General features: G+C 43.2%; 1 protein-coding gene and 1 non-coding gene across 2 annotated transcripts; one reads left to right on the forward strand and one right to left on the reverse strand.

The window, feature by feature from the left end:
• Positions 1 to 3,022: 3,022 nt before the first annotated feature.
• Znf133 (zinc finger protein 133) lies at positions 3,023 to 14,549 on the forward strand. Its single transcript, XM_008840225.3, is given in 4 exon segments — positions 3,023 to 3,498; positions 4,627 to 4,722; positions 11,456 to 13,057; positions 13,060 to 14,549. Coding segments are annotated over 4 exon segments (2,004 nt in total). The 5' UTR covers positions 3,023 to 3,377; the 3' UTR covers positions 13,245 to 14,549.
• On the reverse strand, positions 8,289 to 8,392 carry LOC115071564. The gene has a single exon (XR_003850658.1). It is a non-coding gene; the product is annotated as a small nucleolar RNA U13 (small nucleolar RNA).
• Positions 14,550 to 15,091: the final 542 nt, after the last annotated feature.

Raw genomic sequence — 15,091 nt, forward strand, 5'->3', positions numbered from 1 at the left:
ATGCCCATGGAGAACAGAAGAGGCTGTTGAATCCCCTGGAACTGGAGTTACAGACTGTTGTAGTGCCGTGTGGGTGCTGGGATTCGAACCTGGTTCTTCTGCAAAAACAGGCAGTGCTGTTAACCACTGAGCCATCTCTCCAGCCCGAGAGACCCTTTCTTTAAAAAAAAAAAAAAAAAAGTTGTGTGTGTGTGTGTGTGTGTGTGTGTGTGTGTGTGTATAAAACATAACAACAACAGAGTAAACCAGTTCAAATAGGGTATTCAAATGATTTACAGAATCATTTTTGCAAACATGACCAAAGTGTTAACTTTCTGTTACAGTAATATAATACCCCAAATAATCAACTTATAAATAAGGGGTTTTTTTTGGCTCATAGTTTTGCTTTGGGTTTGTGGTAAGGCAGCACATCACTCTGGGAGCTCGTAGTAGAGCAAAAACTGCTTACACTGTGAACTAGGGATTCAAGAGCAATGAAGTGGGCTGAGGTCTCAGTTCTCTTTGAGAGTGTGTTCCAGTTGACCCAAGGTCCTCCTAGTAGACCACCTCTTAAAGGTTCTGCCTCCCCATAGTGCCATTTTGGGGATCAAGTCGTTAACTCGTGTTCCTTTGGGGACTTTCCAGCATACAAACTAGCCAGCCAATAAGCACATAAAAAGACCATTAGTAATCATTACAGAGATGCAAATAAAGACCACAAGGAAAAGCCAGTTACTCCCATTAAAATGGCTATTATTGAAAAAAGGAGGGGGTGCTGGGAAGATGGCTCACTCCATAAAGTACCTGCTGTGCAAGCATGAGTACCTGTGTTTGGGTGCCTAACACCCATGTAAAAGCTGGGCACAGCTGCAAGCACCTCTAAGCACAGCACTGGTAGGGGAGGAGGGACCTAAGTGGATGTCTGGAGCTCATTGGCCAGCCAGCCTAGTGGATGGATGAGCTCCAGGTTCAGGGAGAGACCTTGTCAAAAAATAGGGGGATAGAAATTGAAGAAAACACGTGACATTAACCTCTGGTCTCCACACATGCATGCGCATATGCACATACACATAAGCCATGCACATACAATAGCAGTAAGTGTTGTGGAGGATGTAGAGAAATTAGCACCCTTGTACATTGCTAATGGAAACATAAACTTGTGCAGCTGCTGTGGAAAAAGCATATAGATTCTGAAATACTTGGACCTAGAATTGCCATTTGATCCACTAACTCCACTTTGAAAAGAACTGAAGTAAACTCACCCAAATATCCATACAGCAACGTGTATGGCAGTTATTCACAGTAGCTAGAAGCTGTGTTCATCAGTTAAAGAATACACTGTATGAACATGCGGTGAAATATTGCCTAGCTGTAAGAAGGACCGAAACAGTACATGCCACAATGTGGATGAGTCTTAAAAGATTCGCTAACTGAAATAAGCCAAACACTGTCAGATTCCCCTGATCTTAGCCACATGTGTGGGGACAGAGTGTAAAATGGTCTTTATCAGCAGTGTTTGGAGGGGTGAGAAGGAAATGGGAAGTTGCTGTTTCAAGGCAGTTTCTGTATGGAAGTGCTGAAAATGTAGAGATGGAGCGGTGATGTGTGGAGCACACTGGCGATGCACTCAGGGCCTTGGCTGGAGACTCAGTGGTAGAAACCAGTAAATCCTGTGCTAGGTATATTTTACCACAGTAAAAACGAAACTTTGTGTTTCATTCCACTTCTTCCATGTGTTATTTCTCCGGGTATAACAGTCCTGGCCACCCATAGCCAGGGCCTCCTCTCTCCCTTTGCTCATAAAGGTCTTGGCTCTGCTCCCATGGGCTTATCTTGGGATGCTAGTATGTTCTTCCCCGTTCTGAAGACCAAGTTCCCAGTGTTAGCAAAGAAACATCTCACCAGTGTGTTCTTAGCTGAGGAGCCAAGAAGAATGAGGCTGGCCAGGGGTAGGAGAATGGGGGTAGAGAAGAGCTGTTAGACCGAGTGGTCAAGAGGTTCCACTGTGAGTACCAAGTGTGCTCAGGAAGTCTAATGTGTGCCAGCCATGTTTCCTAGGTGAGAAAACAGAGACAGTAGTTTATGACAGAGGTGTGTCTGAACCTCAGGTTCTATGCTTCAGATACCTCATCACCCCCTCTTGTACCTCTCAGGCCAAAACGTGAAGGGCTGTGGGATTTGGACAAGGGCCAACTATGCTTCAACACTGATATGATTTGTTAGACTACTTGGTCTTTTAAATTCTTAAAACTCAGTTGCTTATGCTTTACTGTTCATTAATTTTTAGAAGTTGGCTGTTTTGTCTAGATTTCAACTTTTTAGAATTTACAGTGCCTTAGTTTTGCATGTATATCACAAATAGCCTACTTGGGCTGGATGTGGTAGCCCACACCTTTAGTCCCAGCACTCGGGAGGAATAAACAGGTAGATCTCCATGAGATCAAGGCCAGCCTGGTCTACATAGTGAGTTCTAAGCCACTTGGCCTACAAGGAGACCCTGTCCCCAAAAAACAATGCAAAACAACCAAAAAAATTTAGCCTACCTATTGATTCTTTGAGAATTATAGACAACATTTTTTTATCATATTCAGACCTTTCTCCCATCTCCTGTTAGATCTACCCCTCTCCCCCCTTGCTACATGTCCTCTATTATTTTTGAAGGCCTACCAAATCTAATTTGTGTTCCTCAAATGCTCTAGGGTATATGTCCATCCCCTGGAGTCACAAACTTAAAGAAAACTGACTCGGGGATGGAGAGATGGCTTAGCGGTTAAGAGCACTGACTGCTCTTGCAGAGGACCTGGGTTCGATTCCCAGCACATGGTGACTACGAACCATCCTTAACTCCAGTTCCAGGGGACTCTGAAACCCTCTTCTGACTTCTGCAGCATTGCATGACATGGGTGCACTCACATACATGCAGGCAATACACTCATACGCTTAAAATAAAATAAGTAAAATATTTCAGAAAGAAAGAAAGAAAGAAAGAAAGAAAGAAAGAAAGAAAGAAAGAAAGAAAGAAAGAAAGAAAGAAAGAAAGAAAGAAAAACTGACTCTTCTTCTCCCAGCAGCTGTCCACTGACAGTAGTTCTCTGCTAGTGCTGTGGCTTGTTGCCAGGTGCCTCCCTCCATGTTGAGACTGACTGGCTTGAGTTTGTGCAGGTCTTATGCATTCTGTCACAACCCCTGTGCTACTTAGAACTTCAAATGTATAGGTTAATAAATGGTACTGACTAGGTAGATACAGGAGTTTAAAGGTCTTGGAACACAGGATATCAGTGTGACAGCCCAAAGCAGGATCCAGGTCTTATTGCCTCATCTGGGCAGCCTCTCCCTGCTCCTCAACTAGAGCTCCATCCTTTCTAGGCAAGCAGGGCTGTTTTGTGTTACAGGCACACATGGCGTTCAGGGATGTGGCTGTGGATTTCTCCCAGGAGGAATGGAGCCTGTTGAGCCCTGCTCAGAGGACCCTGTACAGAGAGGTGATGCTGGAGAACTACAGCAACCTGGTCTCTCTGGGTAAGTGATGTATCTCTTGGGACTCAAATCCCACCCCCCACCTTATGGGGGATTTTAGGTTGTGTTTTCAGAGGCATTTTACTTTCTGGCTTGGTCAGGCATTCTGTTCTCTGTTTCCCTAGGAAAGTTCTGATCTAGAGTTGAACCTTCTCTGTCTCTATCTCTGTCTTTGTCTCTCTCTCTCTCTGTGTCTGTATTTACTTGCGTGTGTGTGTCTGTCTCTGTGTGTATTTGTGTGTGCGTGTGTGTGTGTGTGTGTGTGTGTGTGTGTGTGTTTCTCTACATCTCTAGAATTTTTCCCTCTAAGCTGGGGCTTCCTTCCTAAGTTTCCTTATTAAAAACGAGACAGAATGTGTTAGACTTTCCATTGTTGTAACACGCACCCAAGAAAATAAATTAGGAACTGGATAGATGGCTCAGTGGCTAAGAGCACTGACTGCTGTTGTAGAGGACCCGGGTTCAGGTCCCAGCACCTACATGGCAGCTAACGACCTTTTGTAATTCCAGTTCCGGGGCATCCAGTCACCCTCTTCTGACCTTCACAGGCATTGCATGACATGGATTCACTTACACACATGTAGGCAATACACTCACACACCTGAAATAGAAATAATAAATAGAAAAGTTAAAGGGAGGAATTACGTATTCTGGCTCACAGTTCTGGTCCATGGTGGTCGCAGGGCTGGTAGAACAAAGCAGCACACTTCATGGCAGCGTGAAGCTCAGAGAGTGAGGCTGGGCGAGGCTTTGCACTGGCTTTCTCCTCCTCCTCGTTGATTCCAGCCAGGCCCCCAGCCTGTGGGGTGGTGCCATCTACTTTCAAGGCAGCTCTCTTTGTGCCCCCTCTATGGAGGCCCCTCAGACACAATGTTGTGAGGTGTGCTTGACTGATCTCCTAGGTGCTTCTCCACCCACTCAAGTTGACCTTGAAGACTGACTATGACAGGAGTAGTCCACCCACCCAGTGCAGAGCAGAATCAGTGTGGTCTTTCTGAATTCTCTCAAGTAACTTCATGCTACCCTTTGAAGTTCCTCCCCCAGTTGTTGCTTTTGAGTCTGTTCCACAGGCAAAGCCAGAGTTCCCTTGACACCATAGCCTAGAGTCCTGTTTTCTTTCCTGGTGAGCAGGAATTCCATTTTCAAAACCAAAACTCATCACCCAGCTAGAGCAAGGGAAGGAGACATGGAGAGAGGAAAGAAAATGTCCCCAGGCTGCCTGTTCAGGTGAGTGGGAAAGTACTAAGATGGGGCTGAGAGAGGAGGTTGTGCCGAGGAGCTGGAGAGGGCAGCTGCTCTCTTGACCCCTTGGCCTCCCTTCCAGGCTTCTGGCACATGTAGGCGCCTTCCGGGTGTCTCCTGTCTCTTCTTGAGGCCTTGGCTTGTTCTGATTTCAGAAAAGATCAACAAGAATATGGCAAAAACCGAGTGAGCTAGAGAAAGAAAGCAAAACCCAGTAAGAGGAAGGAAAGCTAAAATGCCAGTTGAGAGGGCTGGGGTGTAATTCAGGGGCAGGGCGTGCGCTTGGCATCAACAAGGTCCTGACTTCAGTGTCACTGCATCACAGAGGGAGAAAGAAAAAAGCCAAAGCCAGTTGGAAAATTGAAATGGAGTCCTGAAAACACTGAGCTAAGAATTGGCTGTACTTTTTTTTTTAAGTTTATTTAAGGATATGTATAACACCCCCAAGTTTGTCTTTTAACCCTTGAAGCCTAAACTATTTACTTTCTTTAGGAAAAAGTTGAGGTCATAGTGTATACATTTACCCAAATTCATTCAAGTTCTGCAGGTTCCCTCTATGCATTTTACTATATTCAAAGTATGTTTCAATAAAAAAGTATTTCAAAAAAGAAAACAGTTGGCCAACCCTTGCTCTAAGGGCCTGTGATATACAACCTTAATTTTTAACGTTTTACTCGATGTGGGCACCACTCCATGCAAACCTTACGAGCTGTTGAAGGATATAGAAGTCTAGATTGGCTGTTTTATTTTTGTAGCACCGTAAAGAGTACTGTCTGCTGTTTTGCCCACCATGCCCTGAGAAATCAGCTGTCATTTGCACCATTCTTAACCTGAATATGATTCATACAGGCTAGTTTCCTTCACATGTGGCATCCAGGAGCATGCCTCTGGTGTGACGGCCTGAGGACATTATTCCTTCACGTTTTCGTCTCCCCATTCTCACTTCTCTTCTGGGACTAGACGCACATGTGTGTTTACTCCTTCTGTGTTGTCTCAAGGACTTTTGAGCCAGTCCATGTTTCTTCACTTTTATTGAGTTTTTTCTTTGACAGCTTCATACATGTATAAAATGCATTCTGGTCACCGTGACCCCCACTTTCTTTAGTCTCCCTCCACATCTTTTCTCTCTGTTTTTCAGATTGGATGGTTTCTGTTGCTCTGCCTTTGGGTTTACTGTCTTCTCCAATATACTGTTAAGCCCTTCACAGTGAAATTTTCACTAAATATATTTTTCAGTTCTATAATTTCCAATTCTTTTCACAATGATTTTCTATTTTTATGGAGACTTACCATCTCTTCATTAGTTATAATCGTTTTCCTTTACCTCCTTTAACAAAATTATATAAATACTATATACATATATTAGGTGAACATTTTGAGAATAGCACATATTACTCATTTCAATTTTTTAATGTGTGAAAGTGTACGTGGGTACATACATGTATATTAATGCTATATGAAGATAGAAATCTATTATTAGCAGTACTAGTAATTAACTGTGTAGGAATAAAAACTGGACAAGGTGGAGCAAGATGCTGCTGAGATACTGTTTCTTCCTACTTTGTATTATTTTGAATTATAAATGTAGAAAGAAATTAATATGTGCATGTGTTTTAATTTTTAAAATTCATTTGACAATTTTGTTTAATGCTAAAATAAATACGTGTAAGGAGGGAGATAGGGAAGAAAACCCATGCATTTTTCTCAGTTTCATTAAATTAAATATAGGCGGGCTAGGGAGATGGCTCAGTGGTTAAGAACATGGTCTGCTTTTGTAGAGGACCCGAGTTCAGCTCCCAGCTACCCTTGTCTGGTCGCTTACAACAGCCTGTAACTCCAGCTCAAGAGGACCTGATACCCTCTTCAGACCTCCATAGGCACATGTCCATACACACAGGCTTATGCGCAGTTACATAAAAAATATTAAAATTTTAAGTAAATCTTTAAATTGAATATAGGGTCTTTAAACTAATCCTTATTTGGAATCAAGAGAATGTAGTGCATATAATAAGAAATTTTTTCAAATTTTTTTGTTGTTTTTTTTGAGACAGGGTCTCCCTGTAGTCCCAGCTGGCTTGGAACTTGCTATGTAGACCAGGTTGACCTCAATCTCACAGAGATCCACCTGCCTGTGCCTCCTAAGTGCTGGGATTAAACTTGTGTGCCACCATGCCTGGCACATTTTTCAACTTTTTATGTACCTATTATTTATATGTTTGTGAACATCGTAAAGCTCATCATACTGATTATAAATATCAAATTCTCCATTTGTTCACCTTTTATATTTCATGTCAGGGCACTATTAGGTATATAAAAGTTTTTGGGGGTTTTTTGGGGGGCATTTTTTGAGACAGGGTCTCCCTTTAGCCCTAGCTGGCCTGGAACTCGCTATATAGACCAGGCAAAAGTTTATAATTTTATATCATTTGTGAATGACTTAACATTAAAGTTGTCTTTGTTTAACGTGATACTTTACTTCCACTACTTTTTTTATTTCTTAGTCTTAGTGCCCTTCTTGTGTATACTTTTGATATGGTGTTTCTTTGTTCTTTATTTTTAAATAAAAGTAATATGATCTGCATATTTTGCGTAAGTGGCGCCACGTAGTAGTTATTAAACTTTATGCCAGGTCTTTTCATGGTGGTATCTTTTAGTTGAGACTTTGGCCCTTCCAATGTTTGTTAGAATAACTGGCAAGCTTCATAGGACTTACTTAGGGATAACTATGAAGCAGATGAGTAGTTTTTTTTAATTAATTATGTGTATGTATGTATATCTGTGTGGGAGAATGTACATGTGAGTACAGTGGTCCAGGGAAGCCAGAAGAGGGCATCAGATCCCCTGGAGCTGGAGTTATAGGTAGTTTTAAGCTACCGGATGTGGGTGTTGGGAACTGAACTCAGCTCCTATGCAAAAGAGGTAAGCACTCTTAACCACTGAGCATCTCTCCAGCCCTGAGTAGGTGTTTACTATAGGGATTGGAAAGGAGGTCAGCACAAGGAAGGAAAGTGTCTACACTAGCTCACTTGCCATAACAAAATGCCACAAATCAGGTGGCTTAACAGAAATTTATTTTCTCATAGTTCTGGGGGGGTCCAAGGTCAAGGTGTCAGCAGGCTTGGCTGCTCTGAAGCGTCACTGTTGAGCTTACAGATCCTGGCCTTCTTGAGAGGTAATGCATATGCTCTTTAGTTTAATTTTAGCTATTTCACAGTGTATGTGTATTTCAAAACATTAAAATAATATTTATGATGTTTATTTCACAATTTTTAAAACAAAATGCTTATTCGCATGATTTTTTAGTGTTGATGTTTAAGATTGCCTGAAAAATATGTTTTTTCTTTGCATAAAGTAGCTGTAGAGTCACATAATTTCTGGGACTGTTTGCAAACTAGGAGAGAGTAGCTGAACATGTCTACATGTTCCTAACTGTAAGCATTATGAGTGCAGTGTTAGTTTATCTGCGCTCTATGATCATTATCTGAGTCTTAGACATTTAAACTTTCTTTAAGAAACTGAACCAAGTTTTTTTTTCTCTTTTTTTCTTCTTACTTCAGATGGGTAATGTGTCAAAGTCATAACAAAATTTGTGAGAGGCACATATCAGGCAACACCGTGAATTCCCAGTCATCACACTCATGAACCAAAAAATGATCTTGAACTAAGTTTTTTTTTACCATTAAACGTTATACTATTACATGTATGTTGTGATGAAGTCAAGGACAGACTGTATCTGCCTGATTTCTACTGTATTTTGAAGTTGTGATTCCTGCCAGCCGTTATAGTTATATGCCAGCTATGAAAGTCGTTAACAGTAGTTTATACGTCCCAAGTGCCTCTTGTCCTTCTAGTGTTGTCTGACAGCACAAGCTCTTCTATTAGCTAAACTCTTCTTTAGAGGTGGAATTCCAGCTGCAGCAAGAAATCTTCCCTTTAGAAACCAGCGAATCAGGCCCAGCGTGGCTTAATCACAGCACAGAGGCAGAGAGAGGCAAGCAGATCTCCGTGAGAGTAAGTGAGATCAAGGCCAGCTTGGTCTACATAGCTGGGGCTACAGCAAGACCCTGTCTAAACAAACAAACAAACAAAGAAACAAACAAAGAAACAAAACCAAACAAACAAAGAAAACAGCTTATTATAAACCTGGGAGTTCTGTTTTTGTAACTTCATTTTTTTGGAGCTAGGGATTAAATCTAGGGACTTGCTAAGTATGTGTTCTACATTAAGCCACCCCTCTATACACTGCTCTCAATTTTAATTTTTTAAAAATTTTATTTATTATTTTTATTTTATGTGTATGTGTGTATTGCCTGCATGTAGGTAAGTGCATCCACGTTGTGCAATGCCCATGGAGGTCAGAAGAGGCTGTCGGATCCCCTGGGACTGGATTTATGGACAGTTGTTAGCTGCCATGTGGGTGCTGGGATTCGAGCCCGGGTCTTCTGCAAGAACAACCAGTGTTCTTAACCACTGAGCCGTCTCTCTAGCCCTCAATTTTAATTTTAATCCTGAGCCTTTGAAATTTAAGTTTCTATCAGTGTTAATTAGTCTTTGTAAAGATATAACTGTAGGAGCACATACAGATTTAGAATACTTTGTAAACTAATTTATTGAACTGAACATATTTTGGTTCAATCTGTCCTGAGATTGAATAGTCTAGAATGTACACACGATGGCAGATTTATAGCCAACTGAAAGGATTAACCAATGAAAATTGAACATTTGTTTTCCCATTTCTTCTGTCACTCCATATAGATGTTAGAACCATGTTGAAATTGCTCTGAAGGGGCCATTGTAATTCTGAATTGTGTTTACTGCAAATACAAGCCAGCCACTTTATATGTATCCACAGAAGTTAGGAGACTAGTTCTCCTTAGGGTAGAAGAGAGTATTTTCCTGTAGCAAAAGCAGAGTCACAGAGTTCCTTCACAACAGGCCCAGAGGCTCTTCCTGTTGCCACAGGACTTACTCAGCCAAGCAATCAAATCAAAACCTCCTCCCAGCTCCAGAGTTACCTGCCATAATTGCAAGGAGGTCACTGGTCAGCAATAGGAACACAAACTCAGTTATGAATTGTGTAACTCTGGAGACCCTAGGATACACAAAATAAACTTAGGTGAAAAATAATAGGGGTTCAGTTATGCTGAGGAACAAGGCTTGAGGCACCGCTGGTGAACCAGTCCTGAGTCAGGGTGTTCATAGCATGGAGTCAGGTTGGATCACTGACTCTCAGACTATCATCCGTGTCTGAAATAGAGACCACTGAAGGTACTGACAGGAAGGAATTGTGCCCAGTTACTTGCCAGACATTAAAAGATCAAAGGGAAAGAAAGCATTTGTTTAGTAGCCTGTCAAGTAGAAAGAGACAGGATTTTTTTTTTAATGTTAGGAAAGGGTAGTTATACTTACTATAATTATTAGGCAATTATTATAGCTATGCTAATTATAATTCAGTTATAATTGAGAGTTACATTTTACATAGGGTAGAATAATGCAGATGTATACACAGTTCTGCTAACTTTGATATTCATTAGTAAAGAAAAGAGTGTTTAGGTACATTCAGCAAGATCCATATCTGCTAATTTCTCAAAGTGGTTGGTCATTGATTGCCTTCAGCTAATGAGAGCCAGTTCCAATGAAACAATATGTTTACTGTTAACATTTCCTACATAAGGGGTACAATGTAAAGAATTGCTTTCTGGGTTTTGTTTTCTTTTCATTTTAAGTCACCCCTTGATGTCTGTTGTTTGGCCTTCCCTACTTATAATCCTTTGTCATAAATTCTGTATCTGCTGCTAGACCCATACTGAGGGGCATTTTGTTTTTGTTTTTTTGAGATAAGGTATTGCTGTGTAGCCCAGGCTGGCCTTAAATTCATTGTGTACCTCAGGCTGGCCTCAAACTCATGCTCCTCCTGCCTCAGTCTGCTGGTCTCTCCTCTCTTCTTCTCTCTTTCTCTGTGGTTTTGGGGATCAAACTCAAGACCTTGTGTATACCACTCAGCTCTATCCCTGGCCCCCAAGTTTAGCTTTTACATTGACTTCTGGGGAAAGTTTTATTTACACTAATTATGGAAATTACCAGGACTTTATAGATTTGTAAGGGCCATCAGAATGGAGCATCTTTTACATTACTTGGGACCTAGGCTATGATTGTTGCTCAGGCCTTACTGCCTTGTAGAAATTCTGATACAAAGTAGTCCGCTGATTTGTCATATTTGTCAGAGTAGGGAGACCCCAGTTAAGCACATCATGCACTTTCTGTTTAACTCCTCTCTTATGCTTCTTCTATGCTAGAATTGGAATGATGCTGTCTCAGTCTGTCCCTTTTGTCCTCACAGGGTAATCAGGAAAGACATTTCCACATGGGTCTTGTGGTTAATAGCTCTCATTAAAAAGCATGTCCACATGTAGACATGATTTCTGTCAGTGTGTGGTTGTGAATGTAGTAGTAACTGTGTAGAGACTTGTGTATTGGCCTGATTTACATATCTGAAACCATCTGTGGTGCTTTTATAGTCTGTAGTAGCTATCTAGATTTAATAGAATTGTGAGATGTAGTGATGGGCTGGAAAGGAGTCGTGTAAGGAAGTCTTGGTTGGCTAGCACTGAGTGTTAAGCATTTTGAAGAGCAGGGTCGAGTCTCACCATGAGATCATGTAGCATTATTTGCACTGTCCCTGCTGGGACTCCATTTTGACCCCTGCTTTCCTCTGTAGCAGATCCAAAGCTGGAACTCCACCATGGTCCTTCTTGCCCTCTGGATTTCTCTAGTCATAAATTCTCTAAGCAACACCTGCCAAGTGATCAAGTGCTAAGCAGTCACAGCTCATGGATCCTCACATGCCTGTGTGCAGAAAGTCATGTTGAACCAGGGCACTCATCTCTAAGTGACCGGGAGAAGCAGCAGCAAGCCTCTGATGGGAGCTCCTGGAGAGAGAAAGCAGGAGGCGGAGGGAGAGAAGGCACCAGGCCTTCATTTGGAAGGACAAAGAAAAGGAGTTTGGGAGCCTTCTCCAGACCACTCCAGAAGAAGCAGGTCAGCTCTGGGAATGGCACGACAGGAGTAGAGCTGGAGGCCAGCCCAGCTCCAGCTAGGAGCCCTGAAGAAACAGACAAATTGCTGAAGCGAATAGAGTTGTTGGGATTTGGAGGTGTCAACTGTGGAGAGTGTGGGCTGGGCTTCCGAAAGATGACAAACCTGCTTAGTCACCAGAGGATCCACTCAGGGGAGAAGCCGTATGTGTGTGGGGTGTGCAAGAAGGGCTTCAGTCTAAAGAAGAGCCTTGCCAGACACCAGAAGGCACATTCTGGGGAGAAACCCATTGTTTGCAGGGAATGTGGCCGAGGCTTTAACCGGAAGTCAACACTCATCATTCACGAGCGGACACACTCAGGTGAGAAGCCTTACATGTGCAATGAGTGTGGACGAGGCTTTAGCCAGAAGTCAAACCTCATCATCCACCAGAGGACACACTCAGGGGAGAAGCCTTATGTGTGCCAGGAGTGTGGCAAAGGCTTTAGCCAGAAGTCAGCTGTTGTTAGGCACCAGAGGACACACTTAGAGGAGAAGACCATAGTGTGCAGTGACTGTGGCCTGGGCTTCAGTGACAGGTCAAACCTCATCTCCCACCAGCGGACACACTCTGGGGAAAAGCCTTATGCCTGCAAGGAGTGTGGGCGCTGCTTCAGGCAGAGGACAACTCTTGTCAACCACCAGAGGACACACTCGAAGGAGAAGCCTTATGTGTGTGGTGTGTGTGGGCACAGCTTTAGCCAGAGTTCAGCTCTCATCTCTCACAGGAGGACACACACTGGGGAGAAGCCATATGTGTGTGGGCTGTGTGGACGAGGCTTTAGTCTGAAGTCCCACCTCAACAGACACCAGAACATTCACTCGGGAGAGAAGCCTGTTGTGTGCAAGGATTGTGGGCGAGGCTTCAGCCAGCAGTCAAATCTCATCAGACACCAGAGGACACACTCAGGGGAAAAGCCCATGGTGTGTGAAGAGTGTGGGCGAGGCTTCAGCCAGAAGTCAAACCTCATTGCACACCAGAGGACACACTCAGGGGAAAAGCCCTATGTGTGCCGAGACTGTGGGCGAGGCTTCAGCCACCAGGCTGGGCTCATCAGGCACAAGAGGAAGCACTCAAGGGAGAAGCCGTATATGTGTAGGCAGTGTGGACTAGGCTTTAACAGTAAGTCAGCCTTAATTACACATAAGTGGGTCCACTTTGAAGAGAAGCCGTGTGTGTGCAGACAGTGTGGCCAATGCTTTATCCAGAAGTCACACCTCACCTTACATCAGATGACACACAAAGGGAGAAGCCTTATGTGTGCCAGACCTGTGGGCAAGACTTTAGGCAGAAGTCTCCCCCGAGCAGACACAGGAAGATGAATTGTCCCCACCTCAACCTGCCCCTCCAGCCTGACTCTGAAGATGCTGGGGGCATTCTTCTGACCCCTTCTGTTCTCTTTGAAAATGAAGACAATGGAGAGGACTCATAGTCAAAATCCTTACACTTCCATGAAGTAGGAAGATACATCTTAAAAGCGATTGATGGACATTAACTTGCTTTGCTTCCTTTCCTGTCTGTCTCTATGTTTTATGGCCTTTTGTTCTAGTAAACTTTGCTTATTTACAAATCTGGAACCTAAGCCATGTACCTCATTCCTTGACAGGATTAGAAGAATGATTCAGGAATCTTGGCTCTTAAGTCTACTGTTCCACAAGAATTCTTTGCTTGGAAGACCTTAGCCTGAGTCACACATGTATTTATTGAAAAGTCTGGTCCTTTGCATGGGGGAGTGTGTCCAGGAAGTATCTTTAGAGATTCCAGGTAAAAAGAAAGGTCTAGAAAATGGGGCCCCTCCAGTGTAGTTTCATCTGCAGCTGTCATCTTCCCAGGGCCTCTGTGACGGCTCCCTTGCTTCTCCCTTAGCTTTCAGATATCCATACTGTTGCCTTTTCTGGGTCATCTTTTAACCGCCTTTATTGTTTTCCTTAGTCTTTGGCCCCTGGTCCTGCCATCTTGGACCTCCCTTACTAAAACATTGTCCCTGGCACTCTCTTCCCAAAGTTTGGTCATTCAGATATGGCCAAGCAGTTCTTTAGTCTCAGTGCTTTGAATCTCAGGCCTACCGTCATCCTACCATCAAGAACACAAATAATTCCTAGTCACCCCCATTATGTCACCTTATCAGCTCTCCAGTAACTCTAGGACGGCCTTTAACCATGTATCTCCCTCCGCTTCCAGGTATAGGGATGAGGCTCAAGGCCACAATCTGGTTCTGTAATACCAGAGTTTAGGACTTCGAATCATGCTCCTCAGCCTTCTATCCCAGGACTCCGGCTCCATGCTGGCTACCCTGTTCCCTGGTCTAAGTTCCCTTAGTCACCCAACCTTATTAATTCCCCAAAGATGCAGAGATAGGCTATGTTCCTATAGTTAAACATTCTTAGCCATATCTCTTCTGTTGTGGTCTTCCAAAGTGGCTTGGCCCAAAAAGGTGGCCTTTAAGAGAAAGATAATCCCAAGGGCATAGCTGTAAGACTCTTAAGGCTGCAAAAAGCTTGAGTGTGTAGTGCAGACTGCACAAAATGCTTTCAATGAATATTAAGGCTGTCATCCCATAGCACTTTAATTTTTTTCTTTTTCTTTTTGAGACTGGGTCTTACTATGCAGCCCTAGCTGGCCAGGAACTCCACCTGTCTCTGCCTCCTGAGTACTGGAATTAAAGTTCTGTGCCTTCACACCAGGCTTCCATAACATTTTGCCCCCTTAAACCAGAGGCTTGTTTTGGTTTTTGTGGAAATGATTTTTTTTTTTTTTGAGACAGGGTTTCCCTGTAGCCCCAGATGGCCTGGAACTCACTATGTAGACCAGGCTGACCTCAAACTCACAGAGATCCACCTGCTCTGCCTTCCAAGTCCTGGGATTAAAGGTATGCACCACCATGCCCGGCTGTGGAAGTGATTTTTATCTAATGGAATGAAATTCAGTTAAAAGCATAGGAAACCCACTAGAAACAGCATCACAGATGAAAAAGATTTTTTTAAAAACCCTGCCTTTCTGTGGTCAGAGAGGCAAACACAGGCCATTCCCTATGTAAAAAGAGTAATTCTTCAGACAAAAATCTGTGGAGAATCTCTCCCAGGGGCACCACTAACTAGGAAGTGGGGTCATGTGCCCAGCTGACAGGCTGACTTTCTATGAACCAGTGCCTGCTGTTTGCTTGCTGTTTCCCTGTTTGGTTTTTAATAGAAACCATTGTTGGGGCAGGTGCCTGTGGAGACCAGAGACATTGGATCCCTCTGGAGCTAGAGCTCTAGGCAGTTGTGAGCCACCTTACAT

This window comes from Nannospalax galili, unplaced genomic scaffold (genome assembly GCF_000622305.1).
Source record: "Nannospalax galili isolate Female #2095 unplaced genomic scaffold, S.galili_v1.0 scaffold3261, whole genome shotgun sequence".
Lineage (NCBI taxonomy): Eukaryota > Metazoa > Chordata > Mammalia > Rodentia > Spalacidae > Nannospalax > Nannospalax galili.